Source organism: Rosa rugosa, chromosome 2, assembly GCF_958449725.1.
Source record: "Rosa rugosa chromosome 2, drRosRugo1.1, whole genome shotgun sequence".
NCBI lineage: Eukaryota > Viridiplantae > Streptophyta > Magnoliopsida > Rosales > Rosaceae > Rosa > Rosa rugosa.
In genome coordinates this window covers 36,876,996-36,901,541 of record NC_084821.1, presented here as the reverse complement: position 1 = coordinate 36,901,541, position 24,546 = coordinate 36,876,996, and the positions used below count along the sequence as shown (strand labels likewise).

The following is a 24,546-nucleotide window of genomic DNA, read 5'->3' as shown; positions in this document are numbered from 1 at the left end:
GTTTTGAATCTTTAATTTGTTGAAATCTATTGTTCTATGCTTAATATATATCATGGTATCATTGGATTTGTTCAGGTGGAATGTGTATAGGACTGGTTTGGTTCATATATACTACATCTGCAGTTAATGTTCTTATTGGAGAAATGTTTGGATGTTGTTTTAGCATAGCTTTTCCCAATGGAGAATATGATATGTGTTTGTTCATGGACCTCCTTTAATATTTTTTTTTTTTTTTTTGCATTTTTGTTTTTGGATTTGCTTAGCCTAAATTTGTATCGATTTGTTTTTCTTCATATATTGTGGTATACTGTTCTGTCTTGTTATTGGATTTTCTTACCCTAAATGTCAGACAAATTTGTTTTTCTTTATATATTATGCTATTCTGTTTTGTCCTTGTTATTGAATTTGCTTAGCCTGAATATATGTTGATATTTTTTTTTCATTGCCTGATATTGGACATGTATATATGTAAATAAACTGCTGTCAGTGATTAAGAGTACCAGAGTTTGAATTGGTAGAGTTTATGGAACTTAGTGAATGCATGCAGGATATGTGATTGGGGTTTTGTTGCTCGATGACGTAGTTTTGGTTTGTGGTGTTTGTTTAATGTAGATGGATAGGTCATGGGTGCATGCTGATAGGAGATCTCATGAATATAAGTTAGGGGTGGCAGAGTTTTGTCAGTTTGCTTTGGGAAATGCTAGAGACCCTAACCGTATTTGTTGTCCTTGCACAAAGTGTGGAAATGTGAAAGATTTTTCTGCACAAGTGATAAAGGATCACTTGTTTGTAAATGGGATTAACACAGATTATGTGAAATGGACAGAACATGGGGAGGTTGTAGTGGAGTCGGGATCATATACGGATAGTGAAAGTCTTGAATCAGAGCCAATTGAATCTGACTCTGTACAGGGTAACATGAGGGCAGATTATGAAGTACAATTAGATAGTGGTGTGGAGTTGGAAGGTGATGAGGATGAGGAGCTTTCGAGTGAGTGTAATGAATTCAAGAAATTTGTTGACGATGCCAACAAACCCTTGTACCCTGGTTGCAATAGGCACACCAAGATGAATGTGCTTGTGAGGCTTTACAACTTGAAAGCCAAGCATGGGATGAGTGATTCGGCTTACTCGGACTGGTTGATTGCCTTTGCTGAGTATCTGCCGGAAGGAAACGAGATACCTTCCTCTGTGTACGAAGCAAAGAAGAGTTTGAGTGCATTAGGAATGGATTACACCAAAATACATGCCTGCCCTAATGACTGTATTCTGTACAGAAAACAATATGCCGATGACACTATTTGTCCTAAATGTGGTACATCTAGGTGGAAAATATGCAAAAACAAGAAAGAAAGAGAGGGAGTCCCCGCAAAAGTGTTATGGTATTTCCCTCCTATTCCTAGGTTCAAAAGAATGTTTCAATCAACTGAAACATCAAAGGCCTTAACTTGGCATGCCACCGAGAGAAACAAGGATGGCTTAATTCGCCATCCTGCAGATTCTGCGGCTTGGAAGTTGGTAGATGAAAAATGGGCAGATTTTGGTAATGAGCCACGAAACCTACGACTTGCATTGTCATCAAATGGGTTCAATCCCTTTAGCTCCTTAAGCAGCAAGTATAGTTGTTGGCCCGTTATTTTGGTAACCTATAATCTACCTCCATGGTTGGTAATGAAGAGGAAACACATGATGCTTACCTTATTGATATCGGGCCCTAAACAACCAGGAAACGACATCGATGTTTACCTTGAACCATTAATAGATGACTTAAAGCTGCTATGGGAAGGGGTGAATGGAGTTTACGATGCCATCAAAAATGAAACTTTTACTCTTAGGGCTCTACTATTCTGGACAATCAATGATTTTCCAGCGTATGGTAACCTTTCAGGGAGTATAGTCAAAGGCTACAATGCATGTCCGATTTGCCTTGATAAAACAAAACCTACAAGGCTAGTTCACGGGGGAAAGATGGCTTACACCATTCATCGGCGATTTTTAGGAAGACACCATCCTTACCGAAAGCTAAGGGCTGCTTTCAATAACCAGCCAGAACATGCAGCAGCTCCAGTGCCATTGACTGGAGAAGAATTGTTGAGTAGGGTGGAGGCTGAAGTTCCACATTGGCCGTTTGGAAAAAAAAAACCTGCTCCTGCTTATAGGGGGCTGAGGATGAAACTAGGCCATGTTGGAAGAAGAAGTCGATATTCTTTGAGCTTGAATATTGGAAGTATCTCCCTGTTAGGCACTGCCTTGATGTCATGCACATTGAAAAAAATGTGTGTGATAGTCTAATAGGGACGTTGTTGAACATTCCAGGAAAAACCAAAGACGGCTTGAAAACTCGTTTGGACTTGGTGGAAATGGGTATAAGATGTGGATTGCACCCAAATCTAGATGGTCCGAAAAAGAAGCGCTTGCCATTGGCAAGCTGGAACCTAACATTAGATGAAAAAAGATGTATGTGTGGATCATTTCATGGCATGAAGGTTCCTGAAAACTACTCTTCAAACATTTCAAACCTTGTTTCAATGGATGATTTGAGGCTGATTGGACTTAAATCCCATGATTGTCATGCATTAATGCAACAGCTGCTCCCAATTGCTATCCGAGGGGTGTTGGAAAAACCGGTCAGGGTTGCAGTAATCAGGCTTTGCCTTTTTTTTAATGAAATTTGCAGCAAGACTATAGATGCTTCAAGGCTTCCCAAAATCCAAAGTGATCTGGTCGAAACTTTGTGTGAGCTTGAGAAGTACTTTCCGCCATCTTTCTTTGACATAATGATTCATTTAACAGTCCACTTGGTTAGAGAAGTTGAGCTATGTGGACCGGTTTGCTTCCGATGGATGTATCCTTTCGAAAGATATATGAAGGTTTGTAAGGGCTATATTAGGAATAAAACGCATCCGGAAGGGTGCATTGCTGAGTGTTACATAGCTGAAGAGGCGCTTGAGTTTTTAGGTGAACTTTTCTTTGATGATAGGACTGTTGGCATCCCAAAAGAAAACATCACAGCTGACAAGCCTACCTCTGGTGCAACTGTTGAGTCTGTTTATGGCAAAGAATTTCAGCAAGCTCATCTCTGCGTGCTTCAAAACACTGAAGAATTTAGAAGCTACTTTTTGTAAGTTGATCACTATAAATCTTGTTTTTTGGTTCATTTTTTAGTCAAACGTAGCTGAGGTTGATTGCAAGTTGGCAATAGGTTCTGTTGAACATATTGTTGCTTATGCCACTGTTATGGAGTGCGAGGATCCTTCCCAACTCGTTCATGGCACTCCACTAGGGGATGGTAATGTGCGTGTTTCCATCTATGCCGCGCTTGAGGAGAAAGCAAAAGTGTCATTTCCTGTGAAAGATGAAATTGAAACAGTGAAGCAGGCTATGGGGAGTTGGGTCGCATGGCCTAAACACCTAGTCATAAAATCTGCAGTCAAGGTAAGAACTGTGTATAATTCAACCTGTAGCTACTTTGATAACATTCATTTGTTTATAGAAATTCACTTAATTGTAGATATGCAGCTTATATTTATGATTTGTACCTTACATTTATTTTCTTATTCTAGAAACCTACCAAGGATAAAGCTGATAAGAAGAAGAACAGGAAAGAGATAGGGGAAGAGGACTCGGAGATTGAATTTGGCTTGGCCAAATTGGCACCATCGTTGCCAGCTTCATTGAAGATGTTATGTTTGTGGGGTGAGGATGCATTCAAAGATGGGAATACAATCAACTTCTACATGGAGCCTGAAGTGTTTGGATATTCTCGCAAGACATTTATATTGGGAAAAGATGTTAGGCGACTTGCAAGCATGAGGGAAGTAACTGGAACTTGCATTGCTGTGTATCAAAGGTAGAAAAAGTCCTTCAACTGATATTATATAAATATATATATATATATTTATATATATATATATATATATATATATATATATATTTATATATACATATATGCTTTGTCCGTAATGCCTTGATAAGGAGTATAGTTGCTGAAACCCAATGAGTTGGTGCAAATGTTTGTTATTAGGTACCTCTATGATAAGTTGAAGGCTTATAAAATGCTGGACATGGTTGCGTTTGTTGACCCTTCACTTATTGGTGCTGTGGGGTGTGGGAATGGAACTGTCAAGGCCCAACACATCAAAGATAGGCTTGTAACTGCTAAACCAGGGCAGATGTTCATGCTGCCATATAACTCGGGGTAAGTTAATGAATGTTTGCAAACTTTCATATCTACTGTGTCTGAACATATATAACAAATTAGTGTTCAAGATATATGACATTTTGTATGCATGTAGTGATCATTGGGTGTTGACACTTGTTGATCCGGAGAAAGGAACTGACTATTTTATGGACCCGCTGAAAAGACGCTTACCCACAGGAGATTGGATGTCTATCGTGGATACGTAAGTCCCTCGTTTACATATTGATTGAAATGCAACAATTTTATGAAATCTGTTTAATACACTTGTTTTCCTCCCTTGCATTATGGTACATCATTGATCATATTGTTGTTTTGGTGTAGTGCTATGCGTATGTATATTTCTGAAAAGAATAAGCAGAGTCGGAGTTCAGTCCATTGGAAAAATTTGGCTGTAAGTTTCACCACTTGTGGTTTTCAAAAAACAGTTTTCCATGCCAAGTTTTCACTTGTTAATTCATTTGCTTGTGTTTAGGGCATTCCTCCCCAACCTAACAACAAGGAGTGCGGGTACTTTATCATGCGATACATGAGAGATATCATTGAGGATAAAGACATGTCATTGTTTCCTTCCAAGGTATCAACATATATAGCTATAAATAGTCACTTGACTCAATTTCTATTAAGTGTGTTATTATATCTATGCCTTATTCACCAAAATGATTAACTGATCCTTTTGATATAATGAACTGATTTCAGTGGGAGAGGAGAGGCAGTAGCCAATACACCCAGGTAGATATTGATCAAGTGCGAAATGAGTGGGGGAAGTTTGTTGTCAACACATATGTGCACGAGTCATGAAGTAGCACACTTGTTGCTGGTACATTTTAGATAAGGAAAGCATCTTTTTTGTGCTTCTCTGCTGGTACATTGTCATTCACCATGTGTGGCATATTTTGGAACCATATATGTGTATCAGCTTTTTGATGTCCCGAGTAGATGGGCATGCACTAGAATGCTTTTCTTGTGTAAAATGTTGGTTTCAATGATTGGGAAATGCATCCCTTTTGCTTTTGAAGTTTAAAGTAATGGTTATATGAATCATTTGATGGTTTGCAATGTTTATATTTGATAGAGTACTGTTCATTTCGTAAATAGACCAAATGAATGCACAATCTAATTTAGGAATGGAATGTTCAAATGATCACACAATAGACCAAAGCTAATGATCACTGCCTGTTGTCTGAATGACCAAAAATGGGAGAAAAACACATTGTAATCAATATATCACACATCGGTTTTTAACGAATCAGTGTCTTCTGATTAATACTCAGACAACAGAATTAATTGAACTCTGTTGTCTTAATAGCTAATCACACAACAGAATTAATTGAACTCTGTTGTCCTACAAGTTAATCACACAACAGAAGCAATTGAACTCTGTTGTCCTAAATTTAATCACACAACAGATATAGTCTAAGAACTGAAGTTTGAAGAGCAATCAGACAACAGACAAAATAAAAAAATGTTGTCTGACATGATTAACATACAACGGTTGCAAACTGGCACTGTTGTCTGAAGACGCCCCTAAACTGCTACGCAGCTGCGCGCTTGGCATCTGCCGAGCCATCTGCCGAGCTATCAAACAACAGTTATAACACATACCTGTTGTCTGTGTGTTTATCACACAACTGTGTTCCACCGTTGTCTGATTTTTCATCAGACAACGGCTCACTCTACAACGGTTATACATCAAATCACACAACGGTTTTTTGCCGTTGTCTGATAACAAAATTGGTGTAGTGAAAGAGAGATACGGTGTGTATCTAGGAGAAGATCAAATAGATAACGGCAGCAGATCACCAATGGATAACGGCAGCAATCCACCAAGTTAGTTTTATGATTTTATTTCATAACATTGATCTAACATTTGAGATAGTATACTTGAGTTATAAGTTTATGTTTCATATTGAATCTAACAATTGGTATCATAGCAACTATGCTGAGATTTAGATCGATGTTTATTATAATGTAAATTTATATATATTCTGGGACTTGATATGATGATATGTTGTTGTTCATATAAATAAATATGCATATCAATTAAATACAAAGCGATAATAAATTTTACTGCTGTTATTTTTATAAACTGGATATTGTTTTTATCGCATTATATATTGATTATTTGTAATATGTTGTAATACCCGCAATTTTCATTTTCGTTTCATGAATTAGTACGAAATGATTAAAGTGATTTTGCACGAATATTACTCTAATTAATTCATCTTTTTGAATTATCGAAGTCCCGAAACTTTTCTTTTTAACAAAAGCTCGGATTGTGCGATTCAAGAAAAATCGACTTTTCTACGTACGGAATTTTGGAAAACTTCCTTCATGGAAGTTGTAGAGCTCGTCGATACGATCGCGTGCATATGTGGAATGCAATTTTCGGAGCTCGTATGATTAAGTTACGATTATTTGAAATTAGGGATTCTTTTTGAAATAGAAAATTATATTTTCTTCTTTCTTTTTTCTTTTCCTTTCCCTTTCCCCGGTCCCTCCTCTTTCTTTTCTTTCTTTTCCTTTTCTCCCCATGGTGCGCACTACCTCTCACTCTCTCATCCATCAGTTCATGCAACACTAGAATAATATCCAATATTTATTACTTGGTATTTGATTTTGAGTTAGTGGGTGTCGGTGGCAATCATCCTTTCATCACTTTTCTGCTTCTTCTTCTTGGATTCCATGGGGGCAGCAGCAACAAGCAGCCCATTAGGCGTTGTCTACCGCAGAATAAAGAAAGAGAAGAGCAAAGAGTCTTTGCTTTAATTGCGATGAGACTTACCCAGAAGGTCACTTTTGCAAGAAAACAATTATGGCCATTCTTGAGGCACCGGCACCACTCGATACAGATCGCACTACCACCTTCCTGTCTTCTCTTCCTTCTCCATTCTCTTCTCTCTCCACTGAGATTGCTTGCTCGGTCTAGTCGGCCACCGAGTTGACTCACTTCCTCGTCCTCCAGAGCAAGGAGCTCCAGTCCGTGCTCGAAGGATCCGATTCGAAGTTCGTCGACCTGTTTGTAAAAGATTTGAGGTTTTGGTGTTTGAGAAGGGTTTGAGTACTGTGGGTGAGTGAGGGACAGTTCAGAGGTCCAATCCAGTTATAGAGTAATGCTTTGGCTGCTTTGGAAGCTATTGATTTGGATGTGGCTGAGGAGTTCTGCATTTTTGGGAGGACTTCGGATCTGTGGAGTTGAGAAATGAGAGTGAGGGAGTGAGAGTTCGGTGGAGCTTGCAGATTTTGATGTTGATGATGTGATGATGTTAATGTGATGATGATGTAGGTGATGATGATGATGATGTGGGTGGTGATGATGGTAATAATGTAAATGGATGCTACCCTTGTGCTGCCGGAATTGGATGCAAACTCATTTTGGCATGATGACAGATTGAGTTACATGAGCATGAGGGCCATGAGGTGCAGCAATCATCGAGTTCATGACCTTGGCAAGATTCGGAATAAGGTGAGAATCCTATCCTTATAAATTAGGAATTCAAGTTAGTTATATTAACTGACTAATTGTTGAAAAATTAGTTATTTATGGACAAGCATGAAATGGCCTTTGTGTGTAGAAAATTATTGTTGTTAGTTAAATTGTCGACGGAGTTGAATTAGTTCGTGGAGTTGAGAAATTGTGATAACAATGGTCTGCATAAACATTTTGTAAAAATGTTAGTGAGTAAAGAAAAGAAAGGTTTATATATATTGGGTGGCCTTAGTAAATTGTAGTGCACCTAATATGTCAAATCGATATCACAATTTTAAGAAATTGTTCGGTAATTTGAGTTAATTATCGAATTAGTCTCGATTGGTCAAAATTGGTCAATCCTGGTCAAACCAGGAAAAGTTGGGTTGAATTGGATTGAAATTGGGAAGTAATGATTCGGAATGCGATTTGTGAGAATCCGACCGTTGGATTTCCGTATATGTGTGGTTTATGAATGATTGCTAAGTCAAGATCATTATTGGACTAGGTGATTGACGGTTTGAGTTGGTGGACGATTGTGGATCGTATTTTGAGCTGAATTGAAGACGCAGCGGGATTATCGAGGTGAGTAAACCTCACGTGGTTCATATTACGAACCCAATACAATTAATTGCTTTATTTTGTTGCAATCATATGAACTATTGTTGGTGTTACTAGACATTCCTGTGTGAATGTCTGTATATATATTATTACGTGAAATAATATGTATTGTTGGAGTTGTGTTGAGTTTATTGTTGAGAAACAATATATTGTGAGAGGTATTGAGTTTATTGTTGAGAAACAATATATTGTGAGAGGTGTTGAGTTTTATTGTTGAGGAACAATAAATTGTTGTGATCTGTGGAGATCACTAGGTCACGAGGTGACCATGGCATCTATTAGTGAATCACGCTCTCGTACCGGGCTGGTGGTTATTAATAGTATTAAATCGTAATCACGTCTGTGGCCGGACGAGTGGTTACGTTCAGTTAGAGCTCTAGTCTGTCTGCCAAATGTGGAGTGACCTTATGAGTGAAATTGAGAGTAACTCATAAGTGTCAATATATATATGGTAACCTTATGAGGGAAATTGAGAGTAACTCATAAGGGTCTATATATATATATGAGTCTGTCTACCAAATGTTGGGAAATCTTATGAGCGAATTTGAGAGTAACTCATAAGTGTCTATATATATATATGAGAGTGAGGGATCTTATGAGCTAAATTGAGAGTAACTCATAAGTGTCTACATATATATATGAGAGTGAGTGATCTTATGAGCTAAATTGAGAGTAACTCATAAGTGTCTATATATATATATGAGAGTGAGAAAGTAACGTGGGTTTGTGGTAGTCTTGAAATCTAATAAATCAACAGTTCTTTCTTGTTTACTCATACTGGCTGTAAAAAGCTTACCGGGTTTTGTGTTGTTGCAACTCCCGGTACACTATTCAAATTGTGTAGCGGGTAATCCTACAGGACAGGAGAACCAGGACGGTGATCGTGCGGTTAGAGCAATTGTTAGAGTTTTACAACAATTGTAAGTTGTGAGGTGTGTTATGCTCATTTGAGCTTTATAATATATTGTGAGAGTGAATTGTAATAATGAACTCGAAGTTTCGAGATTTGGTTTTTTTGTAATTGTAATTATTCAGGTTTCGGATTTGAATTTATCATTCAAAATCCGGGGCGTGACAGTTTGGTATCAGAGCGTAAGGTGCATATTTGGTGATGTGTCAATACCTTCCGAGTGATGGCCCGTCTGCAGCGGATCCCCATCGTGTGCTCTTCGGTATTGGCTAAGTCATTGGGTATGCGTGAGTGTTGGGAGTTGTTTAGGCCGCTAGGTCGTTTAGGGAACGTGAATACCTTCCCTATAGTATTGACTTGGTTAATATGAATTTGTATTTGACTTATACTGTGTTTTAAGTGTTATACATGTCTTAGCCAAGCATACTATACTCCTTAGGTGATGGAGATTCGAAGGGGTTGTACTTAGAACCTTACAGTTGTCTTGTAGGTTCGTATTGGAATAAGTTCAGTGGCCGCGAGTTACAATCCTTGAGGAATAGGAACCTCTTGATTCAACTCTGTTAAGTCAACGAGGATTGTTTTATGGAAATGAGGTTCTTTTGATTGTTGAAGTGTTTGGTTGAAGACATGGTGTGGACCTATGCACGTACCTAGTGTGGATACGAGTATGAATTGTTATAAATTTTGTCTTCTTAAGTTGGACGTACAGATGTTTAGATGAGGTGTACGTATCAAGGATTAGATATCTTGTTTTATAAAGAGACGTCTTAGTGGAGTTTTGGTAATTGACATGTGATACGTGATTAAAGTGACTCTGAGGCAATTATGCTGACCTTGTGTGAGATTGAATTCTTAGTGTAGACTAAGAAGGTTGTGTGGTGATTTTATATACACTACGTGATGAACTTTTAGAAGGAAAAGTTATGAGTAAAAGTATGGGTTTTTCCCTGATGTCTATAGCAGACTTGTGAATATAGTTTTGTTCAAGTGAATGAAATTGAATTTTGAGGCCTATGTATGGTGCAGGAAGAAGCATGGAGGACATGTTAGAGTCAGGCAAGGGTTTGCCTTTGGTGATTGATTTTAGGTGATATAGTTAAACGCAATTTCAGATATTGATTTTAGTGACTTTGTTAGGTATCCATAGTGGTTCAAGTGAATTACTATGTGATATGGAGTTTGATTCGATTTCTGAATCGCTAAATGTTAGGGATTGAATTGTGGTGAGTTTTTGTTGAAGCAATTGATAGATGGAATTATCGAGATTCTATAAGAGTTGTAAGAGTAACTCTAAAAACGTGGGTTTTTCCTAGCTAACTCAGGATGTGTTTAGCTTTATAAATCCCTAATCCTATCGATGAAATTGTTGTGTTTGGTTTGACTCAGAGGATACTAGCTAGACCTCGATGCGACTTAATTGATTGTTGGATTCTTTTTGAGTGATTGTTTTTATTGCATCATTATGAAAGATGTGTGCAGTAGAGTTGTTTATGGTTTTGAAAACAGTATTGGGTGACCAAGGTTCGATCCTTGGTGTTGTTGTTGGTTAAACAAACAGGAAAGAAAACATGCACACCATCTTATTGAGTTTATATTACAAAAAAAAAAAGAAAAAAAAAAAAGAAAAAAAAAGCGAGGACTATGCTATACTAAGCCTAGTCAGCAGCTCCGGATGGATTGAGGCTGAGCTCAAGAGAAACGTTTGAGCCACTGTGGTAACCGCCTGAGCCACCAGAATAGTAACCAAAAGCGCTACCTTCCTCGGAAGTAGCCTTCAGGTTACCAAAGACGTCCTCGCCGTGCACGGGGAACAGAGGAAGAGTTTGAACCTCCTGGTGATCTCCTCCTCGTTGTTGCAGGGATGTTTGTCCTCCTGTTGTGCCAAAAGAGTTGTACTAGTATTAGTGTTGAAGTGTGAGGAAGAATATGAAACAGAATTTAAATCAAGAAATCCTTCATTACCAGTAGAATAGGTGGAACCAAAGTTGAGATCAATGGATCTACCATCATCAGTAGAACTAGTGGACCCAAAATTGATGTCAATGGATCCACCAGCTGGCCCAAAATTGATGTCGATGGATCCACCAGCACCAGTAGAACCAGTGGACCCAAAATTGAGATCAATGGATCTACCAGTACCAAGAGAACTAGTTCTCATGGGCACTGGAGCAGCCTGATTACACCTATTCATCTGCTTCTCTCGAGCCCTGACGTTCTGGAACCAAAAGTAAATGTTCTTACCCTCAACATACCCATACTGGTTCAGCTGGAGACAGATCTCGTGAATCTGCTCTGTAGTTGGGCACTTAAATCCCTTGACATAGTAAAGATCCTTGAGGATTCTTATTTGTTCTGGAGTAGGAATCCACCTGGTACGGCTTCGCCAGAAATCCATGTTGGCACTACTTCCAGCTGCTTGGGTGTTTCCTCCCTCCTCTGTTGGTTGCTGTTGTTGTGGTTCCATTTGTTGCGGGGTTTGGAGCTCCATTAGTTGCAGAGTTCGTGGCTCTTGGGTCATGGGGTGAGAGGATGTGGAAATCGAGGAATACATGGTTTAGTGTTTGAGGGAGATTTTGTTAGAAGGATTGGAGTTGTTGAACTGGTGATTGGAGATCTGAGATTCTCAGAGGAAAGATGAGATCGAATCTTCAAAGGGAAGAAAAGATCTGAGAAAGAAGGATTAAGGATTTGGAGGAAAAGATTGAAGATCTGAGAGTGAAAAACTGGGGATTTGAGAAGAGAAAGGCTGAAGAGTTGAGAGAGAAAGGCTTGAGCTCGGAAGAAAATTTCTTTTCTTTTGGAGTGAACAGTTTTTCCCCAGAATGCACCTATTTATAGAACAAGGTGAGCAGATCTCCACCGTTGGATGAACGATCTCAGAATTTGAATCCACGCGTTGGATTAAAGTCATCCGAAAACCCGGAAAAGTTGTTGGCGCGTGGAGAGCGCGTAAGGGGACAGGCCGAACCTCGAGATGCTGTGGCAGACAGCTTTAGCCGAAAGCAGATTTGACTGCCGTAAATCACGGAAGGGATAAGCCGTGACACAAGTGGGCCGTACTTGGGCCTGTCTCGGATCAAGGCATCACTGTAGCTGTGGGTGGAGGCCTGATGGGCCGAGTTTCAGAAACAGTTTTGGACATGATGGGCCGAGTTTCTGAAACAGTTTTGGATACGTTGGGCTGGGTTTCTGCAACAGTCTTGGATGTTTTGGGCCGAATTGTTGAAACAGTTGAAACAGTTGGTTTAAATAAAAGGATTGGTATGGATAATAACGTGAGCAGCCGTGCTCGAGTGGTTGAGTGTACAGTTCGTGTACAAGAGGTCTGAGGTTCGAACCTCGCCTCTCGTTTATTTTTATTATGTTCGTTTATGACATAATAAGTATAAAATTTGTACACATTATATTAAGCACAGCTTGTGCTCCAGTGGTTGGGGGACAAAGGTTTCGTGCGGCAGGTTGAGGTTTCGAACCTTGCCTCCCCCGTTATTTTATTTATGTCGCTTATGACATAATAAATATAACACGTGAGCATATATTAATGAAGGCAGCTCTTGCTTCAGTGGTTGGGAGCAAAACCTTCGTGTTTGAGGTCGGGAGTTCGAACCCTACCTCTTACAAATATTTTTGGATCTCGTATATGCATGATATACGACGTATATACGGTATGTACGGTATACATACGTATATACGGTCTGTACGGTATGCATACGAATATACAGTTGTACGGTATGCATACGTATATACTGTAATACCCTGGAAAATCCAAATTAAATTCCGTGGATTTTTAGAAATGATTTCACGATAGTAGGAGCGAGTACGAAGCTTGGAGAAGTTGTGGAATTAGTTCGAACGGTTTTATTTTCGAAAACGAACGTTTTTAGGGGGTCAACAAAGTTGACTTTTTATACATTGGGAATTTGGGAAAACTTCCTTCATGAAAGTTGTAGAGGACATTAAACCGAGTGCGTGCATATGTGGTACGTAAAAATCGGAGTTCGTATGCGAAAGTTATAAGCAAAATATGAAAGTTACTGTTTATGGTAGATTGGTATAAATTTGAAATGTTACTGTAGCCAGGTAACTTTTCTTTCTTTTCTCTCTCCTTCCCCCGTGCTCTCTCAGTCTCTCTCTTCTGCAACTCTCTCTTTCTCTCTTCTGCAACCTCCTCTTTCACCACCTCTAGACCACCAAATGGCGAGCTGCGAGCATCGATAGACTCGTCTCTTCCTCCTTATCACGCATGTGGGAGTTGTTTACGACGATTTGGCCGGAAATGTGGAGATCGAAGCCAACATTTTTACTGTAGCAAATTAGTCAACGCCGATTTCCGGCCACCTCCAGTCATAAACCCAGGTCCATTAGAAGCGCCTTAAGCCGCTCTTCATGCTCGCCAAGTCTCATAACCCAGATCGAAGCATGGAGGAAGAAAGCATAATTGGAAAATTTCACTGTACATCGGAGTGCTTAATTGTTCGGCTACTTCAAGGTATTTTCTGACTTTGTCACAGTTGAGAAAGTGATTGGAAATGTTGAGATGATGCTGTGGATGAAATTTGGTGGCCAGAGGAGGTGGTTGACCGCCGCGTTGACCGCCGTTGACCGCCCACTGACCGCCGCTTGTGGCGGCGTATTCGACCATATTTTGAGTTTTTATTATCTAGGTGATGATCTACGCATCCTTACGAGCGTTTTGATATATTACAAGGTCATTTTAGAAAACGTTGATAAATAGTGAATTTATGTTTTGACGTTACTATTTAACGTTTTTACGTTTTATCTTCGGTTTACGATCTGTGAGGATCTGACCATCGGTTTTACTTCAAATTTGGATATGATGATCTTATGACTGTCCCAGTGGCTTTGTGTGGTCATGGGCGAAGATCCGACCGTTGGATCTTCGTATAAATGTAAAACAATGATTCGGAAGGCGATTCGTGAGAATCCGACCGTCAGATTTTCGTATAATTTTATGGAGATGTTTGTTAGAGTGATTCAAGAAGATCTGACCATTGGATCTTTGTGATAATTTTGGAGGATGATCCTAAGGGCGATCCGTGAGGATCCGACCGTTGGATCATCGTATAATTAGGATCCGACCGTTGGATCATCGTATAAATTCGATCTGACCGTTGGATCATCATTAAATTAGAATCCGACCGTTGGATTTCCGTATATGTGTTGTTTATGAATGATTGCTAAGTTAAGATCGTATCTGACTAGGTGATTGACGGTTTGAGTTGGTGGACGATTGTGGATCGTATTTTGAGCTGAATTGAAGACGCAGCGGGATTATCGAGGTGAGTAAACCTCACGTGGTTCATATTACGAACCCAATACAATTAATTGCTTATTTTGTTGCAATCATATGAACTATTGTTGGTATTACTAGACATTCCTGTGTGAATGTCTGTATATATATTATTACGGGAAATAATATGTATTGTTGGAGTTGTGTTGAGTTTATTGTTGAGAAACAATATATTGTGAGAGGTATTGAGTTTATTGTTGAGAAACAATATATTGTGAGAGGTGTTGAGTTTTATTGTTGAGGAACAATAAATTGTTGTGATCTGTGGAGATCACTAGGTCACGAGGTGACCATGGCATCTATTAGTGAATCACGCTCTCGTACCGGGCTGGTGGTTATTAATAGTATTAAATCGTAATCACGTCTGTGGCCGGACGAGTGGTTACGTTCAGTTAGAGCTCTAGTCTGTCTGCCAAATGTGGAGTGACCTTATGAGTGAATTTGAGAGTAACTCATAAGTGTCAATATATATATGGTAACCTTATGAGGGAAATTGAGAGTAACTCATAAGGGTCTATATATATATATGAGTCTGTCTACCAAATGTTGGGAAATCTTATGAGCGAATTTGAGAGTAACTCATAAGTGTCTATATATATATATATATGAGAGTGAGTGATCTTATGAGCTAAATTGAGAGTAACTCATAAGTGTCTATATATATATATGAGAGTGAGAAAGTAACGTGGGTTTGTGGTGGTCTTGTAATTTAATAAATCAACAGTTCTTTCTTGTTTACTCATACTAGCTGTCAAAAGCTTACCGGGTTTTGTGTTGTTGCAACTCCCGGTACACTATTCAAATTGTGTAGCGGGAAATCCTACAGGACAGGAGAACCAGGACGGTGATCGTGCGGTTAGAGCAATTGTTAGAGTTTTACAGCAATTGTAAGTTGTGAGGTGCGTTATGCTCATTTAGAGCTTTACAATATTGCTTGTGAGAGTGAATTGTAATAATGAACTCGAGGTTTCGAGATTTGGAGTTTGTGTACCGTGTGGTGAAGTTATATTGAAAAAAAAAATTCAGAATGTTTATTTGATTAAATGGTTTAATTCATGTTTCGGATTTGAATTTATCATTCAAAATTCGGGGCGTGACAGTTTGGTATCAGAGCGTAAGGTGCATATTTGGTGATGTGTCAATACCTTCCGAGTGATGGCCCGTCTGCAGCGGATCCCCATCGTGTGCTCTTTGGTATTGGCTAAGTCATTGGGTATGCGTGAGTGTTGGGAGTTGTTTAGGCCGCTAGGTCGTTTAGGGAACGTGAATACATTCCCTATAGTATTGACTTGGTTAATATGAATTTGTATTTGACTTATACTGTGTTTTAAGTGTTATACAAGTATTAGCCAAGCATACTATACTCCTTAGGTGATGGATATTCGAAGGGGTTGTACTTAGAACCTTACAGTTGTCTTGTAGGTTCGTATGAGAATAAGTTCAGTGGCCGCGAGTTACAATCCTTGAGGAATAGGAACCTCTTGATTCAACTCTGTTAAGTCAACGAGGATTGTTTTATGGAAATGAGGTTCTTTTGATTGTTGAAGTGTTTGGTTGAAGGCATGGTCTGGACCTATGCTCGTCTGTAATGTGGATACGAGTATTAATCGATGGTAATTTTGCCTTTTTAAGTTGGATATACTAATGTTCTTGAATAGATTCTTGACTCATGTGGAGTTGTGAGTAGTGTTGCGGTTAGGGAAGGAATTATTGCGGTTACTTCTTCCTTGTGCTTGTAAGTTGTTAAGCAGGGTTTAAGGTGCGAGACAAGAATTTTATTTTGTGCTCGATGGTTAGAGAGGAGAGACCATTGTTTTGGGTTGTCGTTGAGTACTATAATTCCTTCAGAATCAAGATTGTTGGTAGAATTAGAATTAGTAGTAGTTTTGGTGATTCTGAATTTGAATTGAGTTCGCGAGATGTGTCTTATATACGTGGTTGATGTTGCTTGCATCATTTTGGAACGATACGTTACGATTCACAAGGAAAACTGGATTTGAAATTTATTCATTTGAACACCATGGGTTGATGACCTGACCGTGACTTGTGAATATAGTTTTGTTCAAGTGAATGAAATTGAATTTTGTGGCCTTTGTGTGGTGAACTAGTTTTCTTAAGTTTTGGATCGTAGTATGGAGATGGGCTGCAGTGAATTTGAAGTTGTTGTGTGTTTTAAGTTTAAGTAGGCGGGACACTTAAAGTTTTGCAATGGAGTTGATTTTGGTGTAATTAATTGGGAGAGTTAGAATCAGTTCTTGTGAATGATGTTGGATGAGAGTGTGTGCCTTTGGTGATTGATTTTAGGTGTTATAGTTAAACGCAATTTCGGATATTGATTTTAGTGATTTTGTTAGGTATCCATAGTGGTTCAAGTGAATTACTATGTGATATGGAGTTTGATTTGATTTCTGAATCGCTAAATGTTAGGGATTGAATTGTGGTGAGTTTTTGTTGAAGCAATTGATAGATGGAATTATCGAGATTCTATAAGAGTTGTAAGAGTAACTCTAAAAACGTGGGTTTTTCCTAGCTAACTCAGGATGTGTTTAGCTTTATAAATCCCTAATCCTATCGATGAAATTGTTGTGTTTGGTTTGACTCAGAGGATACTAGCTAGACCTCGATGCGACTTAATTGATTGTTGGATTCTTTTTGAGTGATTGTTTTTATTGCATCATTATGAAAGATGTGTGCAGTAGAGTTGTTTATGGTTTTGAAAATAGTATTGGGTGACCAAGGTTCGATCCTTGGTGTTGTTGTTGGTTAAACAAACAGGAAAGAAAACATGCACACCATCTTATTGAGTTTATATTACAAAAAAAAAAGAAAAAAAAAAAAGAAAAAGGAAAACGAGGACTATGCTGTACTAAGCCTAGTCAGCAGCTCCGGATGGGTTGAGGCTGAGCTCAAGAGAAACTGGAGATCCACGGTTGTAACCGCCTGAGCCACCGAAATAGTAATCATGTGCACTACCTTCCTCGGAAGTAGTCTTCAGGTTACCAAAGACGTCCTCGCCGTGCACGGGGAACAGAGGAAGAGTTTGAACCTCCTGGTGATCTCCTCCTCGTTGTTGCAGGGATGTTTGTCCTCCTGTTGTGCCAAAAGAGTTGTACTAGTATTAGTGTTGAAGTGTGAGGAAGAATATGAAACAGAATTTAAATCAAGAAATCCTTCATTACCAGTAGAATAGGTGGAACCAAAGTTGAGATCAATGGATCTACCATCATCAGTAGAACTAGTGGACCCAAAATTGATGTCAATGGATCCACCAGCTGGCCCAAAATTGATGTCGATGGATCCACCAGCACCAGTAGAACCAGTGGACCCAAAATTGAGATCAATGGATCTACCAGTACCAAGAGAACTAGTTCTCATGGGCACTGGAGCAGCCTGATTACACCTATTCATCTGCTTCTCTCGAGCCCTGACGTTCTGGAACCAAAAGTAAATGTTCTTACCCTCAACATACCCATACTGGTTCAGCTGGAGACAGATCTCGTGAATCTGCTCTGTAGTTGGGCACTTAAATCCCTTGACATAGTAAAGATCCTTGAGGATTCTTATTTGTTCTGGAGTAGGAATCCACCTGGTACGGCTTCGCCAGAAATCCATGTTGGCACTACTTCCAGCTGCTTGGGTGTTTCCTCCCTCCTCTGTTGGTTGCTGTTGTTGTGGTTCCATTTGTTGCGGGGTTTGGAGCTCCATTAGTTGCAGAGTTCGTGGCTCTTGGGTCATGGGGTGAGAGGATGTGGAAATCGAGGAATACATGGTTTAGTGTTTGAGGGAGATTTTGTTAGAAGGATTGGAGTTGTTGAACTGGTGATTGGAGATCTGAGATTCTCAGAGGAAAGATGAGATCGAATCTTCAAATGGAAGAAAAGATCTGAGAAAGAAGGATTGAAGATTTGGAGGAAAAGATTGAAGATCTGAAAGTTCAGAGGAAAGATGGGATTGAATCAACTAGATGGGAGAGAAGATCAGAAGAGAAGGATTGAAATTGATGAAGAAAGGATTTGAGAAGAGAAAGGCTGAAGAGTTGAGAGAGAAAGGCTTGAGCTCGGAAGAAAATTTCTTTTCTTTTGGAGTGAACAGTTTTTCCCCAGAATGCACCTATTTATAGAACAAGGTGAGCAGATCTCCACCGTTGGATGAACGATCTCAGAATTTGAATCCACGCGTTGGATTAAAGTCATCCGAAAACCCGGAAAAGTTGTTGGCGCGTGGAGAGCGTGTAAGGGGACAGGCCGAACCTCGAGATGCTGTGGCAGACAGCTTTAGCCGAAAGCAGATTTGACTGCCGTAAATCACGGAAGGGATAAGCCGTGACACAAGTGGGCCGTACTTGGGCCTGTCTCGGATCAAGGCATCACTGTAGCTGTGGGTGGAGGCCTGATGGGCCGAGTTTCAGAAACAGTTTTGGACATGATGGGCCGAGTTTCTGAAACAGTTTTGAATACGTTGGGCTGGGTTTCTGCAACAGTCTTGGATGTTTTGGGCCGAATTGTTGAAACAGTTGAAACAGTTGGTTTAAATAAAAGGATTGGTATGGATAATAACGTGAGCAGCCGTGCTCGAGTGGTTGAGTGTACAGTTCGTGTACAAGAGGTCTGAGGTTCGAACCTCGCCTCTCGTTTATTTTTATTATGTTCGTTTATGACATAATAAGTATAAAATTGTACACATTATATTAAGCACAGCTTGTGCTCCAGTGGTTGGGGGACAAAGGTTTCGTGCGGCAGGTTGAGGTTTCGAACCTTGCCTTCCCCGTTATTTCATTTATGTCACTTATGACATAATAAATATAACACGTGAGCATATATTAATGAAGGCAGCTCTTGCTTCAGTGGTTGGGAGCAAAACCTTCGTGTTTGAGGTCGGGAGTTCGAACCCTACCTCTTACAAATATTTTTGGGTCTCGTATATGCTTGATATACGGACGTATATACGGTATGTACGGTATACATACGTATATACGGTCTGTACAGTATGCATACGTATATACAGTTGTACGGTATGCATACGTATACACGATCTGTACGGTATGCATACGTATATACGGTATGTACAATTTCATACCGTAGCCGAGCTGGAAGTTGGTGGGCCGATTGGTAGGCCCAAATAGTAAGCCCAAATAGTAAGCCCAAATAGTAAGCCCGAATGGTAGGCCCAAATGGTAAGCCCAATTGTTCGGCCCGAATAGTAGGCCCAAATGTTAAACCCAAAGTGGTTTGGGCCGGTTCGAAATGTGGATGGTCCGATTTCTTCAGGCCCAATTGGCCAGCCCTAGTGCTTAACCCAAGGATTGAGCAAGCCCAAGTCATCATCATTGGATGACATAATTTATTGGCGTGCTTTTGGGGATGATTTGTTTTGAGTGATGCATCTTAAGTTTTACTATGGAGATTTACCGTGATGCTAATTGAGTAGCGAAACACTTTGTGAGAGTGTTTACTGTGCTTGTATGCCAGTACAGAGTGATGATCTATGTGAAGATCTATGTGATGATCTATGTGAAGATCTATGTGAGGATCTATGAGATGATCCATGTGATGATTTTGTGTAATTGATGTGGATTGATGTTGAACAGTTGTGTTGTGCGTTTACGTTTGTGATGAAAGGATTTAGTGGCTATAGGAATGTATTTTTATACAAGGGTTGAGGCTTTGTAGATTACTACAGCTTTGGGAAAGATGGAGATTCGATGGTTAGGTCAACCTTAATCGAGAGGAATTGACTTACGCTCAAATTTCGGGACGAAATTTCTTTAAGGAGGGTAGACTGTAATACCCTGGAAAATCCAAATTAAATTCCGTGGATTTTTAGAAATGATTTCACGATAGTAGGAGCGAGTACGAAGCTTGGAGAAGTTGTGGAATTAGTTCGAACGGTTTTATTTTCGAAAACGAACGTTTTTAGGGGGTCAACAAAGTTGACTTTTTATACATTGGGAATTTGGGAAAACTTCCTTCATGAAAGTTGTAGAGGACATTAAACCGAGTGCGTGCATATGTGGTACGTAAAAATCGGAGTTCGTATGCGAAAGTTATAAGCAAAATATGAAAGTTACTGTTTATGGTAGATTGGTATAAATTTGAAATGTTACTGTAGCCAGGTAACTTTTCTTTCTTTTCTCTCTCCTTCCCCCGTGCTCTCTCAGTCTCTCTCTTCTGCAACTCTCTCTTTCTCTCTTCTGCAACCTCCTCTTTCACCACCTCTAGACCACCAAATGGCGAGCTGCGAGCATCGATAGACTCGTCTCTTCCTCCTTATCACGCATGTGGGAGTTGTTTACGACGATTTGGCCGGAAATGTGGAGATCGAAGCCAACATTTTTACTGTAGCAAATTAGTCAACGCCGATTTCCGGCCACCTCCAGTCATAAACCCAGGTCCATTAGAAGCGCCTTAAGCCGCTCTTCATGCTCGCCAAGTCTCATAACCCAGATCGAAGCATGGAGGAAGAAAGCATAATTGGAAAATTTCACTGTACATCGGAGTGCTTAATTGTTCGGCTACTTCAAGGTATTTTCTGACTTTGTCACAGTTGAGAAAGTGATTGGAAATGTTGAGATGATGCTGTGGATGAAATTTGGTGGCCAGAGGAGGTGGTTGACCGCCGCGTTGACCGCCGTTGACCGCCCACTGACCGCCGCTTGTGGCGGCGTATTCGACCATATTTTGAGTTTTTATTATCTAGGTGATGATCTACGCATCCTTACGAGCGTTTTGATATATTACAAGGTCATTTTAGAAAACGTTGATAAATAGTGAATTTATGTTTTGACGTTACTATTTAACGTTTTTACGTTTTATCTTCGGTTTACGATCTGTGAGGATCTGACCATCGGTTTTACTTCAAATTTGGATATGATGATCTTATGACTGTCCCAGTGGCTTTGTGTGGTCATGGGCGAAGATCCGACCGTTGGATCTTCGTATAAATGTAAAACAATGATTCGGAAGGCGATTCGTGAGAATCCGACCGTCAGATTTTCGTATAATTTTATGGAGATGTTTGTTAGAGTGATTCAAGAAGATCTGACCATTGGATCTTTGTGATAATTTTGGAGGATGATCCTAAGGGCGATCCGTGAGGATCCGACCGTTGGATCATCGTATAATTAGGATCCGACCGTTGGATCATCGTATAAATTCGATCTGACCGTTGGATCATCATTAAATTAGAATCCGACCGTTGGATTTCCGTATATGTGTTGTTTATGAATGATTGCTAAGTTAAGATCGTATCTGACTAGGTGATTGACGGTTTGAGTTGGTGGACGATTGTGGATCGTATTTTGAGCTGAATTGAAGACGCAGCGGGATTATCGAGGTGAGTAAACCTCACGTGGTTCATATTACGAACCCAATACAATTAATTGCTTATTTTGTTGCAATCATATGAACTATTGTTGGTATTACTAGACATTCCTGTGTGAATGTCTGTATATATATTATTACGGGAAATAATATGTATTGTTGGAGTTGTGTTGAGTTTATTGTTGAGAAACAATATATTGTGAGAGGTATTGAGTTTATTGTTGAGAAACAATATATTGTGAGAGGTGTTGAGTTTTATTGTTGAGGAACAATAAATTGTTGTGATCTGTGGAGATCACTAGGTCACGAGGTGACCATGGCATCTATTAGTGAATCACGCTCTCGTACCGGGCTGGTGGTTATTAATAGTATTAAATCGTAATCACGTCTGTGGCCGGACGAGTGGTTACGTTCAGTTAGAGCTCTAGTCTGTCTGCCAAATGTGGAGTGACCTTATGAGTGAATTTGAGAGTAACTCATAAGTGTCAATATATATATGGTAACCTTATGAGGGAAATTGAGAGTAACTCATAAGGGTCTATATATATATATGAGTCTGTCTACCAAATGTTGGGAAATCTTATGAGCGAATTTGAGAGTAACTCATAAGTGTCTATATATATATATATATGAGAGTGAGTGATCTTATGAGCTAAATTGAGAGTAACTCATAAGTGTCTATATATATATATGAGAGTGAGAAAGTAACGTGGGTTTGTGGTGGTCTTGTAATTTAATAAATCAACAGTTCTTTCTTGTTTACTCATACTAGCTGTCAAAAGCTTACCGGGTTTTGTGTTGTTGCAACTCCCGGTACACTATTCAAATTGTGTAGCGGGAAATCCTACAGGACAGGAGAACCAGGACGGTGATCGTGCGGTTAGAGCAATTGTTAGAGTTTTACAGCAATTGTAAGTTGTGAGGTGCGTTATGCTCATTTAGAGCTTTACAATATTGCTTGTGAGAGTGAATTGTAATAATGAACTCGAGGTTTCGAGATTTGGAGTTTGTGTACCGTGTGGTGAAGTTATATTGAAAAAAAAAATTCAGAATGTTTATTTGATTAAATGGTTTAATTCATGTTTCGGATTTGAATTTATCATTCAAAATTCGGGGCGTGACATATACGATCTGTACGGTATGCATACGTATATACGGTATGTACAATTTCATACCGTAGCCGAGCTGGAAGTTGGTGGGCCGATTGGTAGGCCCAAATAGTAAGCCCAAATAGTAAGCCCGAATGGTAGGCCCGAATGGTAGGCCCAAATGGTAAGCCCAATTGTTCGGCCCGAATAGTAGGCCCAAATGTTAAACCCAAAGTGGTTTGGGCCGGTTCGAAATGTGGATGGTCCGATTTCTTCAGGCCCAATTGGCCAGCCCTAGTGCTTAGCCCAAGGATTGAGCAAGCCCAAGTCATCATCATTGGGTGACATAATTTATTGGCGTGCTTTTGGGGATGATTTGTTTTGAGTGATGCATCTCTATGGTTGTGAAGAGTGGTGCATGCTTAAGTTTTACTTTGGAGATTTACCGTGATGCTAATTGAGTAGCGAAACACTTTGTGGGAGTGATTACTGTGCTTGTATGCCAGTACAGAGTGATGATCTATGTGAAGATCTATGTGATGATCTATGTGAAGATCTATGTGAAGATCTATGTGAGGATCTATGAGATGATCCATGTGATGATTTTGTGTAATTGATGTGGAGTGATGTTGAGCAGTTGTTTTGTGAATTTACATTGTGATGAAAGGATTTAGTGGCCATAGAAATGTATTTTTATACAAAGGGCTGAGGCTTTGTAGATTACTACAGATTTGGAAAAGATGGAGATTCTATGGTTAGGTCAACCTTAATCGAGAGGAATTGACTTACGCTCAAATTTCGGGACGAAATTTCTTTAAGGAGGGTAGATTGTAATACCCGCAATTTTCATTTTCGTTTCATGAATTAGTACGAAATGATTAAAGTGATTTTGCACGAATATTACTCTAATTAATTCATCTTTTTGAATTATCGAAGTCCCGAAACTTTTCTTTTTAACAAAAGCTCGGATTGTGCGATTCAAGAAAAATCGACTTTTCTACGTACGGAATTTTGGAAAACTTCCTTCATGGAAGTTGTAGAGCTCGTCGATACGATCGCGTGCATATGTGGAATGCAATTTTCGGAGCTCGTATGATTAAGTTACGATTATTTGAAATTAGGGATTCTTTTTGAAATAGAAAATTATATTTTCTTCTTTCTTTTTTCTTTTCCTTTCCCTTTCCCCGGTCCCTCCTCTTTCTTTTCTTTCTTTTCCTTTTCTCCCCATGGTGCGCACTACCTCTCACTCTCTCATCCATCAGTTCATGCAACACTAGAATAATATCCAATATTTATTACTTGGTATTTGATTTTGAGTTAGTGGGTGTCGGTGGCAATCATCCTTTCATCACTTTTCTGCTTCTTCTTCTTGGATTCCATGGGGGCAGCAGCAACAAGCAGCCCATTAGGCGTTGTCTACCGCAGAATAAAGAAAGAGAAGAGCAAAGAGTCTTTGCTTTAATTGCGATGAGACTTACCCAGAAGGTCACTTTTGCAAGAAAACAATTATGGCCATTCTTGAGGCACCGGCACCACTCGATACAGATCGCACTACCACCTTCCTGTCTTCTCTTCCTTCTCCATTCTCTTCTCTCTCCACTGAGATTGCTTGCTCGGTCTAGTCGGC

General features: G+C 39.6%; 2 protein-coding genes and 2 long non-coding RNA genes across 4 annotated transcripts; all 4 read left to right on the top strand.

The window, feature by feature from the left end:
• Window positions 1-612: 612 nt before the first annotated feature.
• LOC133730701 (uncharacterized) lies at window positions 613-3,505 on the top strand. The gene is made up of 4 exons (XM_062158246.1): window positions 613-2,227; window positions 2,317-3,083; window positions 3,166-3,435; window positions 3,494-3,505. Exons 1-4 carry the CDS (start codon window positions 613-615, stop codon window positions 3,503-3,505), a joined length of 2,664 nt encoding a protein of 887 aa, XP_062014230.1.
• Window positions 3,506-3,635: 130 nt separating this feature from the next.
• On the top strand, window positions 3,636-4,219 carry LOC133731626 (uncharacterized). Its single transcript, XM_062159000.1, has 2 exons — window positions 3,636-3,850; window positions 4,025-4,219. The coding sequence occupies exons 1-2, from the start codon at window positions 3,681-3,683 to the stop codon at window positions 4,200-4,202; spliced, it is 348 nt and encodes a 115-aa protein (XP_062014984.1). The 5' UTR covers window positions 3,636-3,680; the 3' UTR covers window positions 4,203-4,219.
• A 9,101-nt stretch (window positions 4,220-13,320) lies between these two features.
• LOC133734495 (uncharacterized) lies at window positions 13,321-15,504 on the top strand. Its single transcript, XR_009858348.1, has 3 exons — window positions 13,321-13,690; window positions 14,425-14,501; window positions 15,324-15,504. It is a non-coding gene; the product is annotated as an uncharacterized LOC133734495 (long non-coding RNA).
• Window positions 15,505-20,663: 5,159 nt separating this feature from the next.
• LOC133728726 (uncharacterized) lies at window positions 20,664-22,847 on the top strand. Its single transcript, XR_009855972.1, has 3 exons — window positions 20,664-21,033; window positions 21,768-21,844; window positions 22,667-22,847. It is a non-coding gene; the product is annotated as an uncharacterized LOC133728726 (long non-coding RNA).
• The last annotated feature ends 1,699 nt before the right edge of the window (window positions 22,848-24,546 follow it).

Bases quoted from the DNA above. Each gene is read 5' to 3' on its own strand.
- LOC133730701 (XM_062158246.1), top strand. From the start codon at position 613: ATGGATAGGTCATGGGTGCATGCTGATAGGAGATCTCATGAATATAAG. The intron at 2,228-2,316 runs GTATCTCCCTGT...TGAACATTCCAG, and splicing joins TTTGAGCTTGAATATTGGAA to GAAAAACCAAAGACGGCTTG. The intron at 3,084-3,165 runs GTGCTTCAAAAC...TTCATTTTTTAG, and splicing joins TTCAGCAAGCTCATCTCTGC to TCAAACGTAGCTGAGGTTGA.
- LOC133731626 (XM_062159000.1), top strand. From the start codon at position 3,681: ATGTTATGTTTGTGGGGTGAGGATGCATTCAAAGATGGGAATACAATC. The intron at 3,851-4,024 runs GTAGAAAAAGTC...GTTTGTTATTAG, and splicing joins TGCATTGCTGTGTATCAAAG to GTACCTCTATGATAAGTTGA.